General features: G+C 45.6%; 1 protein-coding gene across 1 annotated transcript; it reads right to left on the bottom strand.

Moving 5' to 3' along the window:
* Positions 1-321: 321 nt before the first annotated feature.
* Positions 322-11,447, bottom strand: pigu (phosphatidylinositol glycan anchor biosynthesis, class U). The gene is made up of 12 exons (XM_035389165.1): positions 11,274-11,447; positions 10,438-10,502; positions 9,836-9,895; positions 9,624-9,686; positions 8,869-8,978; positions 8,063-8,163; positions 7,399-7,496; positions 7,090-7,244; positions 6,315-6,458; positions 5,717-5,841; positions 5,162-5,304; positions 322-3,535 (listed from the first exon to the last, which is right to left on the bottom strand). Exons 1-12 carry the CDS (start codon positions 11,401-11,403, stop codon positions 3,422-3,424), a joined length of 1,308 nt encoding a protein of 435 aa, XP_035245056.1. The 5' UTR covers positions 11,404-11,447; the 3' UTR covers positions 322-3,421.
* Positions 11,448-25,555: the final 14,108 nt, after the last annotated feature.

Genomic DNA, 25,555 nt, shown 5'->3' with positions numbered 1-25,555 from the left:
GGGCCATTCTTCTGGCGCGTGGTTGGAGGAGGAGGGGAGACTGGCCACGCCCACCTTTAGAGGAGGAAGTGTGGTCACAGTTCGGCTGGCGGGGCAGAAGAACGCACGATAGCGCTGGGGGTCGGTTTCGGCTGATAATGCCTTAAAATGGACTGGCGGGTGACTGCCTGATGCTGTGATTACAGCTGGTATGATTGGCCGCTATAATGGCGTAATGCGTGTCAGAGAGACGATGCATCTGCAGTGCTGTAATTAAGAAAAAACGCCCACCTCAAAAAAAACAAAAAAACAAAAAAACAAAAAAAAATCAAAATGGCCTAATCATAGTCATCTGAACCTTTTATTTATTTTTCATTTATCATTTTTACAAACACCAAACACCCAAGCAAAGCTCCACAGAGACTCTGTACCTCTCTAGACTCATGCTCTCTGCTTAATAATAAAGTAAACCGCTTTTAGTATTTTGTCATACAAATAAAATGCTATTTTCTCCATCTTAAGTTGCTGTCTGTGATTACCTACTTCCTTGAATGTGGAAACCAGGTTGCACTTTGTATGCAAAATGTAAAACGGGGAGGTAACAACATCAGCCAATATGGTCAGACAAATATCAGTTGGCCCAGAATTTTCTTATTGTGCATCTCTAGTTGGAAATCTACTTTGTATGCAGAAGTGACACAAATCTTACCTTCTAATTTGCCTCGGTGAGGAGTTTGCTATAGCTGGTTTTACACAGTTATGCAACTGGATATTTCCCATCAGGGAAACGATACTGGGCCTTATTACGAATGACCACGGAGGCCAGGATCTTTCCATATTCCACAACTGCACTGAAGGTAAAGTCTCCACATGTATGAGTGAAACACGACAGCCGCGTGCTTCTGGACTTTTCCCAACTTGTGAATAACTACAAGATGCATGAAACCTACTCCCTCATAACACACCCTGTGATTTAGTCATGGTTTGCTCGTGGTTTAATAAACATTAAGATATAATGTTCTGACTATTTGCTGTAAAGCGGTGTCACATTCATTTTGTGTATAATTAATGCCTTTCTGTATGGTCCTGTCAGTCAAACATCAAAATAAGAGTTTCAGATAACCATTACACAACAGCTCTGTAGGATAACTTACCTGAAGAGTGCATTGTTAGTACTAGAGCCAACTAGCTTCTTTCCTCAACATTTTTCCAAGGGTTTTCAGTTAAGAATGAGATGTCAGAAACACTGTTTATCTAAAACAGACATCATTTGCTGCCAGGCAACTTATAAACAAGAATCCTCCAGTATTTTCCCATAATACCGTGATAAATACATATATTAATCAGTGCAGTATGTCCTTTTAGAAACACCAACAAAAGAAAACATATAGGGAAACTGTAATGCCCTGGAAAATCACAAGATCCATTTAATACCACCTGTCATGATAAATCGAATCGCGATCTTCTTAAACAGAATAGGATAACTGCCAACATGGGGCATATAGGCAATCTTTGGTCTTTTCTCTTTAATCACACCTGATGTGGTAGCAATCATTCAAGCATCAGAGGCCATGTGAAAGGCTTCTGGGAAATAAACAAACATTGCTGATATTGATTGGTGCAGAAAAGACAGCCAATGAAAAGCAAGGCCTTGCAGCTTCCATGTGACTGAAAAAGCAAATCACATGGTCACACGGAAGCAGTACGACCTCGCTACTGATTGGCTGTCTTATCAGCACCCAATAGATATCGATGATGAAGTCCTTTCCCAGCAAAAGCACTTCACATGACCTCTGACGCTTGGACGTGTGCTACCACATCAGGTATGATTAAAGAAAAACAAATGAACGATTGCTTATACATTCCCATAGCAACGGTTATTCTTATTACGCTTAAAAAGGTTTCGATACGATACACCGTGCAGCCCTAGCAACGGGACAGCAGGATCCGTGCATTGGGAGCAGACAATAAGCATCCTTACTTCCACACACACACCAACACACTGACTGCTCAGACTGAGAAGTCATTCATTTCCGCTCCCTGCAAGGGTATATCTCTAACAGACGTGAGGACATTCACCCTTACTGTAAAAATACAAGCAACCTGCAAACAATGCATCAAATAACTGATCAAACAGTAGCCAAGGGCAACCAATCACCCACCGGCCAGCCCTGAAGAGGGACCGGGACGGGGGCGTTAATTCCTAAATGTACAGTTTCTCCTACAAGCGCACCTGCCACCTGACACGCGGCCATTTTAGCCACCAGGCACCAGGCTTCACGCATATCCTGGCGGCCATGTTGTGGAGCGAGGCGCCACAGAGCGATCATGTGACACGGGAGGCCCGTGAGAGAGCTGTATCGAAGGCCAAAGGCAAAGCTTGGATGGAGGGAAATGGGGAGGGTGGGGGGGTGTTTGATAAAGCCAAAAACACCTTCCAAGCATACAAGCTTTGCCACCAACCGACCTACTTTAATACATGAATGCCATTCTTTGAATCTGGGTCACTCCACAAGCATTCAATATATGAAAGTGAAAACAATGAGACAATGTCTGGCGCACGAACGGGGAAGGATGAGCTTGCACATATTTCCCTAAAGCAAAACACCTTATCCTCTCGTTGATACACCGGATATCTTCCCTGATTTTCTGTTTTACTGTTTATACTTCTGGATGGATTACACACACCACTCCTAAATGCTTTTAAGTAAAAGGTTAAAGGTGAATTAGTACCTAAGATGGTTGGTAAATAAGATGCACAAATATAAATCCCTCACAAATAAAAATGATTGAAACTTGTGAAAAAAGAAAAGCTAAAATGTGTTTACAGGTAAATGGATGACATTCAAAGAAGCATAAAAAGAAGGTCACGGCAGACTCCTTTAAGATAGCCAGACCTCCTCCTTCCACAGACAAAAATATAAGCATTTCTGTCATCCCCCCTCCAAGTTTTCATTTTATTCACTTGTTGAGTCACAAGACCCACAGTGAAAGAATTCCTACACACATTCACATGCTGCCCTCTGCAGGCCCAGGGCTGAACTGCAGGAGTGTTCTGACAAGCAAGGAGACACAATGTGGTTGGGCTGCTTGTCCTTTTGAGAGAGAGAGAATTTGCTGGTCCTTTCCAAAATCATAGTGAAAAATGGAGATGCAAAGATGCAAAAAAAAAAAAAAAAAAAAAAAAAAACAGGGTAAGACTACAAATCCCATAATCCTCCAGTAGTCTGCAGGAGGGCATGGGTCCTACAGTGCTTCTTGGCTCATGAACTTCACAGCTTCCGTCCAGAGTGCCCTCAGAATCCCGAGACGTTGGTCTGTGAGGAGCAGCTCCGCAGAACAAAGCCAAACAGACATATCTTACAATGAAAGCCCGGAGGAGTCGAGCGCTGTGGCGATGTCAGAGCCACGCCCATGGCCACGCCCACCGCCACGCCCAGATCTACTTGAGCACCAGCGTGGCCTCGCTCCCGTCCTTGCGTTTCAGGTACAGCCCGTGCGCCAGGTGGTGCTCCCTCCGCAGGTAGGCGTAGAAGTAGTCCGACACCAGCAGTATCTGAGAGGGAGGGCAGCAGAAGGGGCGGGGTCAGACCAGTGTGAAAAACACCAGAGCTCAGCAGCCAATCACAGCCTGTCAGGAAGTGCGCTGGAGTAGGGAAGGGGGCCCAGAGGATGCTGGGAAGTTGAGTGAAAAGCAGCGAGGTTAACTCAAAGAAGAAAATATTGATTAAAAAACAGAAAACCATACGTGTGGCTTTTTGCGGACTGCGCGATCAGGATAAACGGATCGGTCTCCATTGCGTAACCAGCACGGCTCAATGACGTAAAGGCTGCATATGACGCACGCCCCCGTCACTCCTTCAGGTTAGCGCCTGGAAACGCCGCGACATCACATTTAAAAAGCAGCTTTAAAACCGCGACGTCAGCCTGGACTGTACACCCTCGTGGAACACAAGCCGAGAGAACCACACTAAATACACTCCAGGATTAACACACACCCAGTAGCGATAGGTTGTGGTGAGGTTCGTCTGACGCCATGTCAGAATCTCACGGACTGCATGTTAAGGTTTGAGTTCTGGGAACTTAATACAGTCCAGCTGAAAGCCACACCACTCCTGCACAAATTATTCAGGAGCCAGAGCCCTAACCCAGCTCCTCCTCTCTCCTCAATTAGGACAGAGTCAGATTGGCTGGCGGCAATCTTGCTCTCAGATCGACTTCAGATCAGTTTTTTTTTTTTTTTTTTTTTTAAATAAAGTGTGAAAATGAGAAGGGGGAGGTCAGTGTGTCTGCTGCCGGTGCAGTGTGAGGTCACACCCTGTTAAGGTGCAGTGTGTGGTCACACCCCACTAAGGTGCAGTGATTGAGAGTAACCCAACACTGCAGCACACAGCCCAGCCCCGCGTCATCTCTTCCACAGCAGGTGTGGGTGGCCATGAAAGATGCATGGCTGGCCTGACCCTGATGAGCAGCCTAATCTCAGCTGCTGCAGGCTCACAAACACGCTCCCTACCCACAGGGCTCGCTCAGGAAGAGCAGCAGTCTGGGATTAAATCACAGACACACGCACACAGACACGCACACACACACACAGACACAAAGACAATCACACACACACACACAGACACAGAGAGAGAGACACACACACGCACACAGACACGCACACACACACACACAGACACAAAGACAATCACACACACACACAGACACAGAGAGAGACACACACACGCACACAGACACGCACACACACACACACACACAGACAGACACAAAGACAATCACACACACACACAGACAGAGAGACAGACACACACACACACACACACACAGAAACAGAAAAAAATACATGAACACTCACTCAGACAATAATTGGTCATTCTCTTAACCCCTTCAGCATTTTCACTTGGTGAATGAAGCAGAACACACTGGTTTTACATTAGCTTGCAGCTAGCAATAGCGCAGGGGGACCACTATACATCATTCTGCATAGGAGCATCTGCTAAGTGACTGCAATGTAAAATGAAGAGAAATGTAATGCAATGGGACTCACCTGGCCAGCGTTGAAGAGCACAATGATGGTATAATGGGACTCACCTGGCCAACGTTGAAGAGCAGGGTGATGGTATAATGGGACTCACCTGACCAGAGCTGAAGAGCTGGGTGATGGTATAATGGGACTCACCTGGCCAACGTTGAAGAGCAGGGTGATGGCGTAGTAGAAGTTTGAGTTGGCGCTGCCAGCGTAGATCCACAGGTGCCAGAGGACAGGAAACAGGGCGGAGCAAGCCAATAGCACACAGCAAACCAGGAAGATGTTCCTCAGAACTGAGGGGGAAAGAACAATACATTTACAGCCAATCAACACACACACACTGCTACCATAAGCAAATCAACACACACACACACCCTGCTGAAATCTGCTAATCAATTTTTTGAGCCAAAAAGAAAGTTCACCGCATTCTCTTGACATTCAGTTTAATTTCACTTTGCTGGACCTGACCTGGTTCCCACAGCATGACCTCACTAGTGACCGTTACCAGCTCAGCAGATCCACGCAGTAAGGACCCCATTACCCCCAAACTGCCGCAGATTCACGTGAGTAAGACCATGCATGGTGTTAGCAAGAATAAAAACTCTGTGTGTGTGTGTGCGCATGCATGTACGTGCGGGCTCTCTGCATGTGTGTGTGTCTGTGTGTGTGTGTGTGTGTGTGTGTGAGCGGGCAGCGGTGACTCACATCTGTACAGGTGGCTCCAAACGGGCAGGAAGGCCATGTAGAGGGCGATGTCCCCCACCGTGGGGTAGGACTTAAAGATGGAGATGATGGCAATCTGCATGAATATGAGAAAGACTGGATGCTCCCTGGGATAAACACACACACACACACACGTGCGCACGCGCACACACACACACACACACGTGCGCACGCACACACACACACACACACAGAGTGTTAAATCAGCAGCACCAGCTACATTCACACCCCACCATTTGTTTCCCACCGACACCCTTTGAAACCCACTTTCATTAGGAATGATTTCAATACGGAAATTATGTTTCGCTTTAAAGTAAAACAGTTGAAAGAAAAATACTTCAAAGCCATCCGCAGCGTTTCGCTGGTGCCCAAAGCCAACTTCAGCTTCCACTGCAAACGGCAACGCAGCGAAATACGTCTTGAACACATTCTCGCCAACTCGGTTTTCAAAAATACTAAATAAAATACGAGTGGCATTTGCTTGGCATTCCAAAGCACAGCAGTTCCCAGGCTGAGGAATCATGCAAGACTTTGGAATCTTACTGAATGTTGCTGTAATGCGTAGAAGAGGTGGACTCACTTGAGTTTGATTGACAGCGGAATGGTGTAGAAGAAGACGTTGATTTGGAAGACGCAGATGAAGAAGAGGCGGAAGTGCTCAAACATCTCGGCGAAGAAGTACCAGAACAGGCCGATGTTGGGGGTGAGGTCCGGCACCGACAGGCTGCAAACACACACGCACAAACACGCGCACACACCACACACACGCAGCATTAGAAACGCACTCACCATTGAGTCTCATATTTTAAGGGGCTAGGCCCCTTAGTTACATTGAAGGAAACTCTTAATGCAATGACACTCTAGACAATTATGTGCTTCTCATTTTCAGCATGACAATGCCTCCGGGCACACATATGAGTCCATATAGAAATAATTCTGCTGAGAACGGTGTGGAAGAACTCTACTGGCCAGCACAGCACAGAGCCCTGACCTCAACCCCATACAACACCTTTGGGATCTATTGGAAAGCCAACTGTGAGCCAGGCCTAATCGCCCAATCAGTGCACAACCTCACTAATGCTCTTCTGGCTGAATGGAAGCAAATCCCTGCAGCAATGCTCCAACATCTAGTATAAAGCTTTCCTAGTAGAGTGGAGTTTTTTATAGCAGCAAAGGGTGGACCAACTCCATATTAATGGCCATAATTTTGGACGAGATGTTGGATGTCAGGTGTCCACGTAGCGTAAAACCAGGTTTCACCGAACACTTTGGCACAATTAACCAGCATTACATCTCCCGCCTTAACGAACGTTAAGCCTCGTTAAGGCAAAGGAGGCGCTGGACCCTCCACTCACATGAAGCCGTACACGGACGGGATGAAGTCCCAGGAGCTGAGCAGGAAGAAGGAGAGGCAGACGATGACGGACAGGCTGCCCAGGAACATGACGGCGTACTGCACGGTGAAGAGCCAGAAGCTGGGCCGGCGCACGTTCACGGGGATGTACAGCCTCTGAGAGGGGGAGAGAGACGGGGGACGGGGGGGGGGGGGGGGGGGGGGGGGGCGTCCCGTTACGGGAGGGGGGTGAGAAAAGCACCGCGAACCCGGGACCCTGAGAGGGCTCGAACACTCGCCGGAGAGAGGGGGGGGGGCGAGGGGTGGGTACCTGAAGCAGGAAGAGCAGCGCTGGCACGCACAGCGTCAGGGGGTAGATGGACTGGTACGTGGCCAGGGCCAGAAAAATGGCACTCAGTAAGGCACTTCCTGAAGGAAAGAGGCACAGAAGGGAGGGAGACTCAAAGCGTCGCTCACAAGGGATCTGTGCTGAATAAACACCGTGCACGCTAACACGATTAGCATCATTAGGCTCCGCTTGCATGAGGGAAGCTGCATTAGGCTCCGCTTGCATGAGGGAAGCTGCATTAGACTCCGCTTGCATGAGGGAAGCTGCATTAGGCTCCGCTTGCATGAGGGAAGCTGCATTAGGCTCCGCTTACATGAGGGAAGCTGCATTAGGCTCCGCTTGCATGAGGGAAGCTGCATTAGGCTCCACTTGCATGAGGGAAGCTGCATTAGACTCCGCTTGCATGAGGGAAGCTGCATTAGACTCCGCTTGTATGGGGGAAGCTGCATTAGACTCCGCTTGTATGAGGGAAGCTGCATTAGACTCCGCTCGTATGAGGGAAGCTGCATTAGACTCCGCTTGTATGAGGGAAGCTGCATTAGACTCCGCTCGTATGAGGGAAGCTGCATTAGACTCCGCTCGTATGAGGGAAAACTATGAGGTATTAGAGACAGGACGGCTAGGACACGCTGCGCTTCGACTGTACCTTTGATGGTGCTCAGGATGAAGAGAGCGATGACCGCGTTGTTGAGCCCACAGGTAGACTTGGCCACACAGGAAAGTATAGTGAATGGGTTCAACAAGTAACTGGGAGGGAGGGAGGGAGGGGGACAGGGTGAGGGAGAGAGGTGGAGAGAGAGAGAGGGACGGGGGGGGAGAGAGAGATGCAAGTTGTACAGAGTTTTATTATAACTCTCATAACGTACGCTTTGGCAATACTTAGACAACAGCCCAAAATAAAGTGGGGCAGACAGCAGGTGGCAGGGCAACTGGAGAGGGCTGGGATCATGGACAGGACAGCGAGTTACATGATGCAACACAAATGCAATGCGATGCAATGTAAATGTACTGTGATGATGAAAATGTAACGTATGTAATGCAATATAAATGTAATGTGATCTAAATATACTGTAATATGTAATATGTAAATTTGATGTGATATGGTGTCCCCATTACTGTAATGTTCTTTGAGATCATGAGATGAAAGGTGCTATATAAATCCGATCTCGTTATTATTACTATTGTTATTACTACTATTATTATTATTATTATTATTATTATTATTATTATTGCTGCTGCATTTGTGGGCATTTAGCAGTGGAACATGCCTAAATGTAATCCGATGTATTGTAAATGCACTGTTATGTATGTAAATGTACATGCGATGTGATGTAATATGAACGTCATGTGAAATAATACACAGTAAATGTAATGCAATGCGATGTACTGTAAATGTAATGCGATGCAATGTAAATGTACTGCAATACAATGTAAATGTAATGTAATACTCACAACACGGCCACTTTGAGAGGGATGTAGTACATCTCTTTAGGGGTTCTGATGAGCTCCAGGCAGTCGTGTGGGTATCGGTCAGCCTCCAGAGCGTACTTCTGCTTCCTGAACTGGAACAGAAGGCCTATGACATCACCATCCCAAACCCACCAATCCAGCGCAGCCCCCGTTTCGACCGCCAAAATGCAGGCCGCAACAGAGGGAATTTTTAGCATCATCAAACATTCAAGCACTTATACAGAAGAAGCACACAATAATTCACACTAGAAAAGTATACCTAAGCCCAGAACTATTTGAACTATATAATTAACTGAAAGTTACAGGTGAGTGCGGGAGGTATATTTTTTTCTCAGTTCAGCCATGGTTTGATTAGTTGGATGACACATGCTATGGAAATTCATCTTTATCTCGGTTAGTTTGGAGTTTTGCAAACTGCTGGCATCCAGTCAGTGGGAAGTGATAGACCACAGCTTCCCTGTTGATGTAAAGAGGTTTGTATGGGGCAGTTACCAATATCACCCCCAGTGAGAGTGGACTGCCTAAAACAGCCAATGTACTGAGCCACAGATGAGTGCTTCTGGCCTGTCAGGCAAAATGTGACTGTTTCATGGCAAAAATGACATTGTGGGTACTAACGTCAAACGGCATTGCGGGTACTCGTGTAAACCGGCATTGTGGGTACTAGAGTAAAATTGAATTGTGGGTACTAAAGTAAAATGACATTGTGAGCACTAAGGGTTTGCTTTGGCACTTACCACACCCTTGTTATAGTCCTGTACAGCCAGGTACAACGCGACAGCTGTAATGCCATCTGCTATCTGAAATACACACACAAAAAAATGCACATGATAAATGTCACCAGTTATTTCAGTAGACAATTTCCTAATGTACTCTTGTACTAACTACGTGGCCCGGTGTAAAAGTCAAAGCAGTTTAAAGAAAAAGAAAAAAAAAGATATTTACTCACCATGAACACGATATCTGCATAATCAATGACGAAGTGAAAAAGATAAATGATGAGCGGTGTCTGAGGGATGATAATAGTGTAAATGTTAAAAAGGTTCATCATTAAAAGGAAAATTACTCTCAAATCTCAGATCGAGCACAGACAGTTCAGTTTACAGCCATCCATTTTGTAACTTGCTAATTCCCGGTCTGGGTCGCGAAGCCTATACCAGCATGCACTGGGCGAGGGGCAGGAATACACCCTGAACATGTCGCCAATCCATCGCAGGGCACACACACACCATTCACTCACACACTCATACCTATGGGCAATTTAGAGACTCCAATTAGCCTAGCCAGCATGTCTTTGGACTGTGGGAGGAAACCTACACAGACACAGGAGAACATGCAAACTCCACACAGAAAGGATTTGAACCCAGGATCTTCTTGCTGTAAGGTGACAGTGCTATCCACTGCACCATTCTGCCCCATTGAGTTTACATTTTTATCTGAAAATATAACACCCAAACAAAAGCAAAACTGCTGGAACACTAGAGAGATGCAAGCCTTCTACTGTGCATTAAAATCAGTTGATTAAAAGTGGAGAGTAAAACTTGAACTCACTTCATGAAACACATCCCCGGAATAGGGCGACACTCCCAAATCCAGCAGGGCCAAGCCTTCCACAACTGGGGACAAAGCACACACACGCATCGTCTCCATCAATCGGCAACAAACGCATCCAAAAGAGTACTCTGCAGGCGGTACTTCAGGAAGCACACGTGGCTCACACATCGACTTTATTCCTTGGCAACTACATTGCATCAGCATCGAACCTCCAAGATGCAATCCTGAACATGAACTTAGCTTCAGTAACGTAGTAGCTACCTACATTTACTCTCCGCTAACGAGACAGCCGGGTAAGTTAGCTTGCTGTTTATTCAAAGAGGAGGCAACTGTCAGTGTTTCCTTGTTTCAATAACCACTGGTTGATTTCCGTTTAAAATGCACATTTTAAAAGGCACGGTGACAACAAATAGTTTCATTTGCTATCTAGCTAACCTGCTAGTCATTTAGGTCACATTAGCTAGCCATTTATTTGTCTTTAACTAGACTATCGTTATCTACTCAGCCTAGCAGCACTGACGGCTGGCTAACATCCCGGTTTAATCAGAGCCGTTTCTTCCCGATTCCAGTTAGCCAGACTAGTCGTCCTGGTGACGAACTGAAGTTTCGTCGAAAAAATACTGTCAATCTAAGCTAATTTTAACTAACTGCATTTCCACCATCGTATGTTGCAATACTGCTAGCTAGTTAACGGTAGCTAGTTTTAAAATCAAAAGCTAGCTTGTCTAACTAACGTTAGCTAAAAGTGACAGGTTGAGAGCGTGAGGGACGCTCAGTTAGCGTTATACAGCAATTTAAATATAACGTGCTCGAAGCATACATTAATTCAGTACCTCTTTTCCAGGCATTTAAAGGAGATACAACTTCCACTCTCTCCGATATAAGCTCGGCCAAACTCGAATTGAAGAGTACAGCTCTAATTGTAACAGCTACAATCAAAACCAGAGTTAAGGGAGCCGCCATCTTCGCCGGGAGGAAGAAGCCCTCTCCACCCTAACACCGTGGCACCATGGGATATGAAGTACTTAAATCACTATTATACAATGACTTATAGGCAACAAAACTGAGTTATAAACGTCAAAGTCCATAATTCCTTGTGTAGCGCTATCCTGAGAGTGTGGTTGGTTCTTTGATTCTTCAAGCCATGAGGATACAAAAATCGGATGTGCTCTAAGGTTTCCCACTGCAAAAAATACAACAGTAGACATGCGTCATCTTAGGCGCAAAATTTATTTATTTATTTATTTATTTATTTATTTATTTATTTATTTATTTACTTATTTAATGGTAGATGTTATTTCTGCTCGGCCAAAAATACATAATTAAAAATCAACGAACACACAAAGTAATTAGTTAAAATGAATACATTTTACTCTGTGTGTGTGTGTGTGTGTGTGTGTGTGTGTGGGTGTGTGTGTTTGCGTGTGTGGAGTCGCTTTGTCTCAAATAAGCATAGTTGCTGCCAATAAATGACGTGATATCTGTACCACTTGTAATACAATCAGAATGGCATTATTGGAATCAGTCTCTGCAAGCTGACGGGTGGCTTTAAATGAGCTGCTTACAGAAATATGCATTTAAACACATTTTAACCCTGAACCCTAAGGTGATTTTGATGTTTTTTCACTACCCTCAGTTTTTTTAAAATTAATTAATTAATTAATTTCAGACGAAACAGGTTTATCCAAACATAACCTCTCATGCAACCCCTCATTTTGTTTGCAAGACTCACCCCTATTAGGAAATGTCGAGTTTAGGCCCTATGATATAGCTTAGTTGGTAGGCCCTTATAATATAAGAAGAAAAAATCTTTTTCGGTTCCTAAAAAATTTCACTTGAGTATATCTCCAAAACCAAACGTGTCAGCTAAGGCATTTCATCTTGCATTACAAGAATATACTGTATGGAGTACAACAATGATTAAGTGTTTTCATTTATTTTGATGACACTGGAACCAATTCAAACAATAAAGAAATATGTTTAACAATAATAACCTATAACATATAAATACTTTTTGATTATATATAACTGTGAGACAAAACAAAAGTAAATGTGTGTGTGTGTGTATATATATATATATATATATATATATATATATATATATATATATATATATATATATAATTTTTATTTATTTTTTATTTGTTATTGAAGCAGGTGACAAACAGCCAACCGAATACCAGTATATCAAACACTGTTTCACAAGAACTGTAGGCTTTGTAATGCCTGTAAAACAATGGTTACTGTTACTCATGGGGACCAGTACAGATATCACACTGTTACTCCTGGGGACCAATGCAGATATTACACTGTTACTTATGGGGACTACCGCAGATATCACCCTGTTACTTATGGGGACCAGTACAGATATCACACTGTTACCTATGGGGACCAATGCAGATATTACACTGTTACTTATGGGGACTACCGCAGATATGACACTGTTACCTATAGGGACCAGTACAGATATCAGACTGTTACTTATGGGGACTATCGCAGATATCACACTGTTACTCATGGGGACCAGTACTGATATCACACTGTTACTTATGGGGACCAATGCAGATATTACACTGTTACTTATGGGGACTACCGCAGATATCACACTGTTACTTATAGGGACCAGTACAGATATCACACTGGTACTTATGGGGACTATCGCAGATATCACACTGTTACTCATGGGGACCAGTACTGATATCACACTGTTACTTATGGGGACCAATGCAGATATTACACTGTTACTTATGGGGACTACCGCAGATATCACACTGTTACTTATAGGGACCAGTACAGATACCAGACTGTTACTTATGGGGACTATCACAGATATCACACTGTTACTTATGGGGACCAGTACTGATATCACACTGTTGGGGACAAATGCAGATATTACACTGTTACTTATGGGGACTACCGCAGATATCACACTGTTACTTATAGGGACCAGTACAGATATCACACTGGTACTTATGGGGACTATCGCAGATATCACACTGTTACTTATGGGGACCAGTACAGATATCACACTGTTACTTATGGGGACTATCACAGATATCACACTGTTACTCATGGGGACCAGCACAGCTATTACACTGTTAGTTATGGGGACCAGTGTGGATATCAAACTGTTACTTATGGGGACTAGTGTGGATATCACAGTTATTTTTCAGTTAGACAATTTTTGTTACTAATGCGCACCGTACCAAATCAATAGAGGTCATCACAGCAATGGGACACATGATTACCCACAATACAGTCAGACAGAATCAACCACTTCATTTCAGACTGTATCAATCAGCCAAATTTAATTTGATACAGCACTCTTAAGAGAAATGTCATGAGCCAAGTGCAAGTAACATCGTTGTGATGTAAGTTATATGGATCATGCATTTTCTGGGGCATGGACTGTATTGTGAGTTAGTTCCAAATAGACTTCTTTGGAGCCATACTGTGCTGGTTGCTCTTACTGTTGCCAAGTCAGGTTATAAATAGGTTTGGCTGTGCTGGATTCATATGGGTAAACCTTCTACTAAAAATGTGTTTCTAAACACATTTGACCTACAAAAATCCACATATGTGTGTGTGTGTGTGTGTGTGTGTGTATTTTTTTCAGAAGACATGCTGTTGTGTACTATTATTATTATTATTATTATTATTATTATTATTATTAATAATAATAATGACATTTATATAGCACTTTTCCAAATGCTCAAAGTGCTTTACAGTGAAGGGAAACTCACCTCACCCACCACCAATATGTAGCACCCACCTTGGTGATGCACGGCAGCCAATTTGCACCAGAACGCTCACCACACATTAGCGAAGGTGGAGAGGGAGAGAACATTTATTTAGCCAATTAAGTCGGGATGATTTTTAGTGGCAAGTTTGCGAGAGCCAGATCTGGGATTTGGCCAGGACACCGGGGAACCCCCTACAAATTATTGTATTCATTTGATGCAGAATAATATATTTAACTTATCAGAGTGCCAGTCCTGCTCACAGGAGAGCTGCAGGACCAGGGACAGCGCTGACCCCACTCACAGGAGAGCCGCAGGACCAGGGACAGAGCTGGCCCCACTCACAGGAGAGCTGCAGGACCAGGGACAGAGCTGGCCCCACTCACAGGAGAGCTGCAGGACCAGGGACAGCACAGGCCCCACTCACAGAAGAGCTGCAGGACCAGGGACAGCACCGGCCCCACTCACAGGAGAGCTTCAGGACCAGGGACAGAGCTGGCCCCACTCACAGGAGAGCTGCAGGACCAGGGACAGCACCGGCCCACTCACAGGAGAGCTTCAGGACCAGGGACAGAGCTGGCCCCACTCACAGGAGAGCTGCAGGACCAGGGACAGCACCGGCCCACTCACAGCCAGTGTAGTACTGTAGCTCTGGCTAATTACCAGTCATCACAGCTGTTAAGGGTCGATGTAAGAGCCTGTTCTTGGGGCCTGAGGAGAAGGAGGCTAGTTTTGGAAAATATGTACATCATACCCAATATTGTGCATGGGTTACAAAAAAAAACAAAACATTTTTCTTATTGCTCCTGCAGGAATATTTTTCTTTTAGAAACAGTGCTTTTTTGTTGCATTGTAGGAATTAGTATTCTTATGAAAAAAGTAAAATGAACTGTGGTAAGCCATCTCCATTCTGTCTGCTCCATTCACCCTTGACGGTGAGCACCTCCAGCACTATGCCACAGCACTTAGCCGTTTAGCGTTTCGTAGCTGCGGACGCATATTGACAAAGATGCACTGCATGAAACAATTACCCGAGTCACTGTACCGTGACGTTTCTTGCCCGCGCTAATTTCCAATGCTTGTCCCTGGAAGGGCTCAAAATGGATCGCATACAATTCAACAAACCGAAAAAAAACGATGTAAGAAGAAACAGCACTGTAGCAATAGCAGTGAGGGAATAATGACGGAACTTATGAGTTTACACAAGATTGCATGTCTCTTTCGAACATCCTTGTGATGTAGATGATATTTGTTATGGAAACTGCCTGAAATAGAGGCCAGTGACTCACTGCGGGCATGTTCTTGAAGAAATGCCAGGGAATATGGTTAAATATTTGACTATTTTAAACACGAATGGATTGTGCTCTTTTTTTAGCCCTTTAGGTGTGTGTACAAAAGGAATTTCGCTGAAAACACCGATATCTGGAAAGGTTTGACTCTGCAGAATTTTCGCTATGTAAATGTTTGAATATGTTAGAAAGAGCAGGTGAAATAGAAGTATGCCAAATATAATGCGTATTTGCCTCAACTGGATTGGGTCTTCTCTCGCATAGAAACTTTCTCGCATAGAGTCTTTTTATGCCATTTCAAGAAAAATAGTGAAAAATAACTGTAAGTATAGGGAAAGATGTCAACCTGCTAGTCAAATGCTACTAGTTTTTGATGAACAGTTTAAAATCTTTTTTTTGATCATGTAAAGAAACATCACCACAATATCAGGACCATGATGCACCTTTCATATCTGCCCTTCTCCCACCCAAAAAAGGAAAACCCTGTATATAGAAATGCTCCAGCATTTTCAGCTATACAATTTTTTTTATTCCATGTACCGCAACACAATGAGCTTCATTTGAAATGGTGCATCTTAAGCAAGGGTAGAGCCATAAAAAAGCTCATTTCCTCAGTTCATGGGTTCCAATTATACATTTTCAGCTCTACACAGTTCACAAATATAAAATGTGTAACCACACACAGTTCATATCAACAATGTCTACATAATGGACTTGGAAATAAAAAACCATGTACGTAAAGTTCTTTTTGGTTTGACTGAAATATTCTGAAATAGATATAGTCTTCACTTTTAAAACGTGGTTTCTCTACACAATGCTTTGTGTTTTTGTCTGATATTCTAATCTGATGTGAGAAATGCTTCGTTTAGTATGCATTAAAAGCAGTGTTAGATTTTGACTGTAGTTGCTGTTGCTAGAAATTCTCAGAAGCAATCAAACTGGGGTGATTTATCAAGTGCTGTTCAAGCTGACCGGTGCGCTCATTAATTCTGCCAGGACAGAAGATGAATTGATGAAAGGACATGTTTTGTGATATCGCGATGCCGGGCCCTGATGTATTTACATCTCCAGCTGAAAGGTGTTTGGACTGAAAGCGTGAATACGGCTCGGCTCGGCGCGCAGACATCTGCTCCCGCTCGAGGTGAAGCCGAACCATGCGGGATTTCAGGTGTCAGGAAATCCCATTTTTCCCCGACTAATAGTTAGAATAACTTTGGCCTGAGCCAGTCAATCCTGTTTGAGAAACATTAAAATCATTTTTCACGTTGATTACTGTTAGTCTCGCCCTTTTCTCTCTCACTCTGTCTAGAAAAACACATTTGGAGCGATGAAAAAGTAAAACCACATTTGCATATATGACCACACCTATTCTCTGACCTCTAGATGAAACTGTTCAGAATATCAGCCCATGTGGAGCACGGCCAAGGACAGCCAATTTATATTTTATTCGCCGGAAGGTGAAACGACTCCCCAGACGTGTTCAGAGTCGGTCGTCTGGCTGTTTGTCATGGAAAAGGAACGTCTCCTCGCACAGGGTTCAACGGCACTAAGCCCGTTTCCAGTTTGGCGAGCCTCTTTCAGGGACAGAGAGGAACGGTTCACAAAATGAAGGATAAGACACGGGCTGCCTTGTTCCTTCGTCTTCGTCTTTCCCCCCCTCGCTACACTGATCCAATATTACACACATTTTGCTCTAAAAAAATGAGATTCCATGCTTTATTTTCTGATAAAAAAAAGAAAACTTGACATTGCAATTTTGTACCAGTAGATGGCAAGGTAGTCACTATATTTGTGTCCAAATACAATATTTCAGTAGCTGACCCAGGCAAGAGGCATTTTTGATTTTACCCTCTTTATTTGCTTTCTTTTTCATTCAATAATTACATTTTATATGCATTTTACCCTTATTTATTTATGTCTTATTCTACTTCACTGCGAAACACTTTGTGTGACTTGTTTCATATTATCACAGGCTCTTTATAAAGATGATGATGATGATGATGATGATGATGATGATGATGATTATTATTATTATTATTATTAATATTATTATTATTATTATCTGGACTGAATGAGCTTTCACAAGATAGAGAGTGCACACAAACCCGAATATGACTCCTTCAGTAGGGATTTCCCACTGGAATTTGAAATAGTAAAGCATTAGCATGAAATACATCTCCCTCTCAATGAGTTCTGTTTGTCAGAGTCCATCAAAAATCATAAGGTGTCCCATAGGAATGGGCGTGTATTTTAAACTATATTTAACGAAATGTGAGTCCCCTAACCATAGAACTGATATGTTCAGTGCTCAAGAGAAGCCTTGTAGAAAGTGCCTGCACAGAGTCAGTGAAATCTCAGCAGGTCGTAGCTGATTAGTTCTGAATGTGCATGAGGACAGCGTAATCTGTGGAGGCTGGCTGTGAAGCCTGGAGATCTCCTTCACAGGAGCTGTTTGGGGATTAATGACTAACAGTCTGCTTAGGCGTGCGACTGCTTTTCCTGCCAACTGAGAGTCCCTGCAAGATATGACTTCTGCTTTTAATCCAAGTTCTCACAGTCACAAACGACAGAAATAAAGCGGCAACTTCCTCGCATTTCTCCCCCGCAAAGTCGTTCCACCCCGCGGGAATTAGATCCGACAATATTCTGCAAAGCGTTACCTCAACAGGTTTTTATCCGGAGGGCGAGGCTCGGCGCACTATCTGAAGAGGAACGGCGGAATGGCTTCTGATGACTCACGATCCAATTAAGATCCGACACCTCGGCTGGCCCGGGCGAAAGCACGCGGCTACCTGCGTTTGTTTAAAGAGCAGCTCATGAGTAAGGCTTTCAGGGAATTTCTTCTCTCAGCTTTTTTTTTTGAACTTCGTCTGCTGTCCAGGAGACTCGGCGGAGGAGTGCGATCCTGGCAGCGAAACTCGACGGCAGTTCGTGGAAGGAAATTAAAACTTAAGTTAATTAACTACTTGGGTACGTACAGCAGATATGTTCCAGCCAAATCAATTACCCATTGGCAGAAGCGCGAGATGTTTTTCCTCTTCTCTCGACCTGAATGACAGACAAAGCTCCTCGCTGAATGTATTTATAACTTGTTTCGAAATACACTGGTGGGCCTGCCGTGGCTGGTGCTGTCCGCCAGCAAATCCCCCTCGTGCGGCATCACCTCATAAAAAGCCAATGCCTGAAACAGAATAAATCTGTCAATATGGCCTCATTTTCATGGCCCATATTTTACCTCATAATTTATGAAAACACACAACTTGGTAAGATGGCTATAAGCGGCACCTTTCGGTGCGCTTCGGCTGTGAAAGTAAATGAGCTACACAGCCGAATACAAGCCATAACACATCTTACTCAAGGCAGGGCTTGAGACAGTGCAGGTCATAATTATTTATTACAAAATTATACATGTTTTCTTGTTTTGGCTCTGTACTCCAGCATTTTGGATATGAAATGAAACAATGACTATGCAGTTAAAAGTGCAGACTGTCAGCTTTAATTTGTGGGTATTTATATCCATATCAGGTGAACCATGTTAGAATTGCAACCATTTTTATAAACAGCCCCCCCCCCCCCCCCAAAAAAAAAAGTGTTTATTATGCCTGGTACACATACAGTTGAGCCCTGCGATAGATTGGCGGTCTGGCCAGAGTGTATTCCTGCCTCTCGCCCAATGCACGCTGGGATAGGCTCCAGCACCCCCCGCGACCCTGCTCAGGATAAGCGGGTATAGATAATGGATGGACAGATGGACATACAGTTGAATCAATTTTCTTTACCAATTCTGCAGATTTAAGACTGGTTTCAAATGAGTCACTCAATCAATCAATAAATCAATCAATCAATCAATCAGTCTTTATTTCCCCCATCCCTGTGCAGGGAAGTTTTTCACCGGGAGAAGTAACCACGGCGATTCTCCCACACCTTCTTTTCCAATCCGGCCGAGGCACGGTAAATCTGCTCCTTCAAAATGAAGTCGGGTCCCGGCGAGCGACAAGGACACAAATTACATCTTATCGCAGCCAGACCTGTCAGAGAGGAGATTGGCATCGAGGGGGGAAATTTCCTTCCTGGGCTGGCCAGACGAAGCCGAAGCCGGAGCCGGAGCTCTCTCTCTCTCTCTCTCTCTCTCTCTCTCTCTCTCCACGGAGTCCGTCTGCCGTCCCTCGAGAGCTCCAGGCGTGTCCTCTCTGCTTAAAATCATCCTTTGCAAACAGCATCCGCAGTTAGGGAAAGCCGGCTCTGGGTTGTCAGCATTGGGACAGACGCATATGGCTGCTGCGCCACGCTCCTTGCTGGTTACTGCTCAGCTAGCCCAGGGACTCCGACTCTTATAACGCTAATAGGGTGTGTCTCATTGGTGTCTCATTCGAACTGAACGGTGTTCGCCTGCTATTGTTCCCCGTGGATAACTCACCTGGAACCATTAAATCTGTGAAAGACTGCAGCTGAGTGGAACAGGACATTTGGTTCTGGACAGAATGTTTGCGTACAATATGAAGTCTCTAGCCAGTGAACAATGAGTGAGTACAGGGCAGGACTGCTTGGAAAGCACAACTTTTTTATGCAGTCTGTACTTTTTCTTAATTCAATTTTGACTGAATTAAAGGAGGATACAACTTCTGCAGCAGTTGATAAGTGCATGGCCTTTGGGACTATCAAATAACTTTTTTCTCACAGTAAAATTAGTCTAATTTGGAATTTAGGCTGTTGTTCTTATGCAGAAATTTTCACAGAATTTTTTTGAGTGTAAAAAAAAAAGAAAGTGAAAAAGTGTAAAAAAGAAAAAGAAAAAAAGACTGGGATTGTGCGACGGAATGGAATTAATTCTGAATCAGATATCCACTGTGAGATCTGAAACAAAATACCAGAACAGCTCAAATAAAATATTAATTAAATAAGAGAAAATACCACAACAGAGTGCAAATGAATGAATGAATAAATAAATAAATAAATAAATAAATAAATAAATAAATAAATAAATAAATAAATAAATAAATAAATAAATAAAATTATGAGGATGAAAATAAAGATACAGCTTCAAGCTGAATTTCACATTTATGACAAAGAAGCAGTTTGCTTCATCTTTTCTGCGTCGTTCGCTATCCCATACGGTGCTAAACGTGGCAGCGTTCGGCCGATGTTGCCCGTGCGTGAAACGAAGGCGCTCCTTCAGTGGGCTTCAGACGAGCCCCTCCAGACAGGGGGGCGCGTTTTTGGGAAGCGGCCGTTGTCGTACGTGTCGGGCTATTGCGGCGGCGGCGAGGGGCGCGATCGATCGGAATCGAAAGTCCTCGGGAGGGCCCGGTCGTTACCCGGTGGCTCCCCGCGGCTCGCTCCAAAGACTGACATTTCGCCGCCGCCGGGTGAGGGAGAGGAACAGAGGTTCTTGAGATTAAAGACCTTTTACCTATCGAGCGGACGGCGAGGCGCAGGAACGCTGGGTCCTCAGAAGAGGTGTTCCGCCGATCGATGACGCCCCCCCCCCGCCACCCCGCGGCCGCCGATAGCCCGTTGGCGGCTTCTCTGATGGGGGCCGGCTGCGCGACTCATTCGCGTAATAGCGCTATCTCTCCTTCGAGCGCCGCGCGGAGCCATTTCCTTTCAGGAAGGCACGAAAGACGGCAAATGCCATCGGGCCACGGCGTTTTGGGGAGGGGGGGGGCGTGGGCACGGCGGTCGGGGAGCGCGCGGCGGAGTGGCGAACGGACGAGCGGCGGATTAGCGGACTCCGCGGCGTGACGGTATCCGATCCGCTCGAAGGCGGACGCAAGATTTCCCCCCGCGATACGGCGTGGCGGGCATCGCCGCGGCGACGGCGTCAGTCGGAGGCCCCGCGGCCTCAGAAAGCCGCCGACGGAAACGCGTCTCTCACATTAGCGGGCGAAATCCCGCCCCTGCAGCGGCTCCCGCCGACGCAGCCTAAACGCGAGCCACTTCGCCGCTGCCACTGACGCTTGACAGATGCCACTTCTTATTTTTCTGAAAAAAGGGCCATTTTGTTTTCTGGAGATATCGCTGGAAACCGTCTGTGGAATTTAAAGGCAGAGCATGCTGGGTAGTGGAATGAACAGGCTCCTCTGTGGTAGCGAGCGGGGCTCTGCTCGCCCCCGGCGTTGGTGATTTCGGGGACGTTGAGGTAGGGAGGGAGCCTCGCGGGGCCCGGCCCGTGTCGGGCTGCTGGGGAGTCTCCAGATGGCGGCGGTTGAGTCCGTCCGCGCGCGGGGGGGGGCGCCTCGCTGTTCCCCCAGGGGCCGCTCCCCGCTCCGCTCCCCGCCGCTGCGCCGTGATCCGTGATCCGGGCGCCGCGTGCGGTGGGCCGTGTGCACTGATCCGCGGCGCTCCGCTAACGCGCTGATTCCTGGCTCGGGGAACGTGTGCTCAGCGTGGCCCGGTGACGTCACAGAGGGGGCATTAGATTACCCCTCCGAGGAGAGGGGGGGACATGCCTCTGAGCCCTGGCCTGGTAAAACACACTACATCATCCACAATGAGATCCTCCACAATGAGCACACATAACCCAGTCTAATAAGCTCAAATAACCCATTCTAATGAGCACACATAACCTATTCTAATGAGCACACATAACCCATTCTAATGAGCACACATAACCCATTCTAATGAGCACTCAGAACCCATTCTAATGAGCACACATAACCCAGTCTAATGAGCACACATAACCCATTCTAATGAGCACACATTACCCATTCTAATGAGCACGCATAACCCATTCTAATGAGGACACATAACCCATTCTAATGAGCACACATAACCCATTCTAATGAGCACTCAGAACCCGTTCTAATGAGCACACATAACCTATTCTAATGAGCACACATAACCCATTCTAATGAGCACACATAACCCATTCTAATGAGCACACATAACCCATTCTAATGAGCACACATAACCCATTCTAATGAGGACACATAACCCATTCTAATGAGCACACATAACCCATTCTAATAAGCACACATAACCCATTCTAATGAGCACACATAACCCATTCTAATGAGCACACATAACCCATTCTAATGAGCACACATAACCCAGTCTAATGAGCACACATAACCCATTCTAATGAGCACACATAACCCAGTCTAATGAGCACACATAACCCATTCTAATGAGCACACATTACCCATTCTAATGAGCACACATAACCCATTCTAATGAGCACACATAACCCATTCTAATGAGGACACATAACCCAGTCTAATGAGCACACATAACCCATTCTAATGAGCACTCAGAACCCATTCTAATGAGCACACATAACCCAGTCTAATGAGCACACATAACCCATTCTAATGAGCACACATTACCCATTCTAATGAGCACACATAACCCATTCTAATGATCAGATATAGCCAACTGTAATGAGCAGACATAACCCAATCTAATTTTTTAAAATCCCTTCTTCATTCCCAGCTTTTGTGCCCTGCTTCATTTGCTGTCTGTCTGCCCTAGTAATCTACTAATTAGCTCATTCAGTTCTGTCCCAGTTTAATTAAATGTTATTTTTCTGTGAGAGAACATATTGTGCTGTGAATAGAATCAGTCACATTGCCATTTCCATTCATGTTCCCATTCACACTGTCACATCCCCATTCAGTCACATACCCATTCACAGGCACATCCCCACTCAGTCACATCCCCACTCAGTCACATCCCCCATTCAGTCACATTCCCATTCACAGTCTCAGTCCCAATCACATTCACAGTCTCATACCCATTCAGTCACATACCCATTCACAGTCACATCCCCATTCAGTCACATCCTCATTCACAGTCTCAGTCCCAATCACATTCCAAGTCACATCCCCATTCACAGTCACAGTCCCATTCACAGTCACATTCCCATTCATAGTCACATCCCCCATTCAGTCACATTCCCATTCACAGTCTCAGTCCCAATCACAAATCACAGTCACATACCCATTCACAGTCACATCCCCATTCAGTCACATCCTCATTCACAGCCTCAGTCCCAATCACATTCACAGTCTCATACCCATTCACAGCGCCGTGTAGTTGTCCAGACAGTGCGATAAGCTGAAAACACGCCACGCACAGTGGAGATGCTCAGAGAGTTAGCGCGGGGCAGGATCCCCTCTCTCCTGCTCGCTGTGCTCACGGGGTGTGAAAACGGGCCTGGCAGACAGCGCCGAGCGGCCGAGCGCTCCAGCTCCTCCATCTCTGCTGCCCCGAGCTGTGAGATCTGGCTGCGCTCCACAGAGACAGTGAGCCAATCTCTGATCTGCATATCCATGGAAGTGACTGAACGTGTGCGAGCCGGTCAATCAGCTAGTCCCTGATCTGCATAGCCATGTGCGAGCCGGCAAATCAGCTAGTCTCTGATCTGCATAGCCATGTGCGAGCCGGCCAATCAGCTAGTTCCTGATCTGCATAGCCATTTTGGTGACTGAGCGTGTGCAAACTGGCCCCCTGATTAATTACCATGGGACTTACGACTCCAGCCCAATCCACAGATGACCAGCCACACGCTTGGCTGCCATTTTGACCTTGTGACCTTATGCAACCTTGCGGGGGGGGGGGGGGGGGGGGGGGGTTTAGGAACACTAAGGAGAATATACAGACGGCAGTGCAGTATAATGAGTATGCAACGAGTCTTGTGACCCAAAGGCCTTGTGGCCTCGAGCAAGGTACTTAACCAGCATTGCTTCCGTAATTATCCAGCTGTATAAATGGATGCTATGTAAGTCGCTTTGGAGTGTCTGCTAAATGTCTGTGATTTATAGTTGTTTAGGGAAGAAGGCCCAATCCACCGTCTGACAGGTAGGTTTATTGCCAACATGTCCGCTCTGATAAAGCCAGGGAAGTTGATGAAGTCAGTCAGGTGATGCGGTTGCCAGTGGCGATGGGGGGCGGAGTGAGGCGGAAGGCAGGGGGGGTGAGGGGATTAGCGGTGGGGAGGGGATTAGGTAAAGCGGCGGCTCTAAGCGCTTGTCCTGAGGGTCCCGAGGCCCCGGTGAAGGGGCCGTGGGTGCCAGGCAACGAAACCCCGCGGCGTTCCTGCAACGCGCCCTTGGATTACCGCCATTTCGCTCCGAGAACAGGGCGGGGCACAAATACACAAAATCTGAGGTAAATTGATAAGCTGCAGTCAAAATGGTGTAGATGTGGGCTGCTTTGCTGGTGGTAAAGAGGTATAAACCGTATAAAAACAGAAGTGAACACATAGTTCCAGTTCAGGTATTTAGAATACTGCCCAACCCTGTCTGGGACACTGGTAGCTGTTTCCCTGTGACCCCTCCCACTCCCAAACGCTGCCTCTACCCCTCTCAATCATTGACCCCTCCCACTCTATGTTACTCCTCCCACTCGATGACGCCTCCCACTCAATGTTACTCCTCCCACTCAATGACTCCTCCCACTGGATGACCCCTCCCACTCTATGTCACTCCCCCCACTAATTGACCCCTCCCATTCTATGTTACTCCTCCCATTTATTTACCCCTCCCACTCTATGTTACTCCTCTCACTCAGTGACCCCTCCCACTCTATGTTACTCTTCCCACTCAGTGACCCCTCCCACTCTATGTTACTCCTCCCACTCAGAGACCCCTCCCACTCGATATTACTCCTCCCATTTATTTACCCCTCCCACTCTATGTTACTCTTCCCACTCAGTGACCCCTCCCACTCTATGTTACTCCTCCCACTCAGAGACCCCTCCCACTCTATGTTACTCCTCCCATTTATTTACCCCTCCCACTCTATGTTACTCCTCCCACTCAATGACCCCTCCCACTCTATATTACTCCTCCTACTCATTGACCCCTCCCACTCGGTGACCCCGAGCACTTCCTATTATCATGCACTGTCCTGCAAGCTCTTCTTGCTGTCCCCGCCAAATAATCTAATGAAAAATTAGCAAAGGGCAGCCATTTTGATATGACAAAGAAGTCTCAAAGTGCTACTCAAGATAGAAGATAAACATAATGAAAATTTTAAGATTGCCTCTTGACATTTTGTGTCTCCATGGTTTTGTAGCAGCATGAGCACCATGTCTCTGAATAACAGACTGGGATTCCACTTAGTTAACAGCAGAAAACAACAGTT

The sequence above is a fragment of the Anguilla anguilla genome, chromosome 13 (assembly GCF_013347855.1).
Source record: "Anguilla anguilla isolate fAngAng1 chromosome 13, fAngAng1.pri, whole genome shotgun sequence".
Lineage (NCBI taxonomy): Eukaryota > Metazoa > Chordata > Actinopteri > Anguilliformes > Anguillidae > Anguilla > Anguilla anguilla.
This window is presented reverse-complemented; position numbering and strand designations above follow the sequence as displayed.

Excerpts from the sequence above, each read along its gene's own strand:
- pigu (XM_035389165.1), bottom strand. The coding sequence starts at position 11,403 with ATGGCGGCTCCCTTAACTCTGGTTTTGATTGTAGCTGTTACAATTAGA. Across the intron at positions 6,459-7,089 it reads CCGTCCGTGTACGGCTTCAT|CCTGTCGGTGCCGGACCTCA; the intron begins GTGAGTGGAGGG and ends GTGTGTTTGCAG. Across the intron at positions 5,842-6,314 it reads CCGCTGTCAATCAAACTCAA|GGAGCATCCAGTCTTTCTCA; the intron begins GTGAGTCCACCT and ends TGTTTATCCCAG.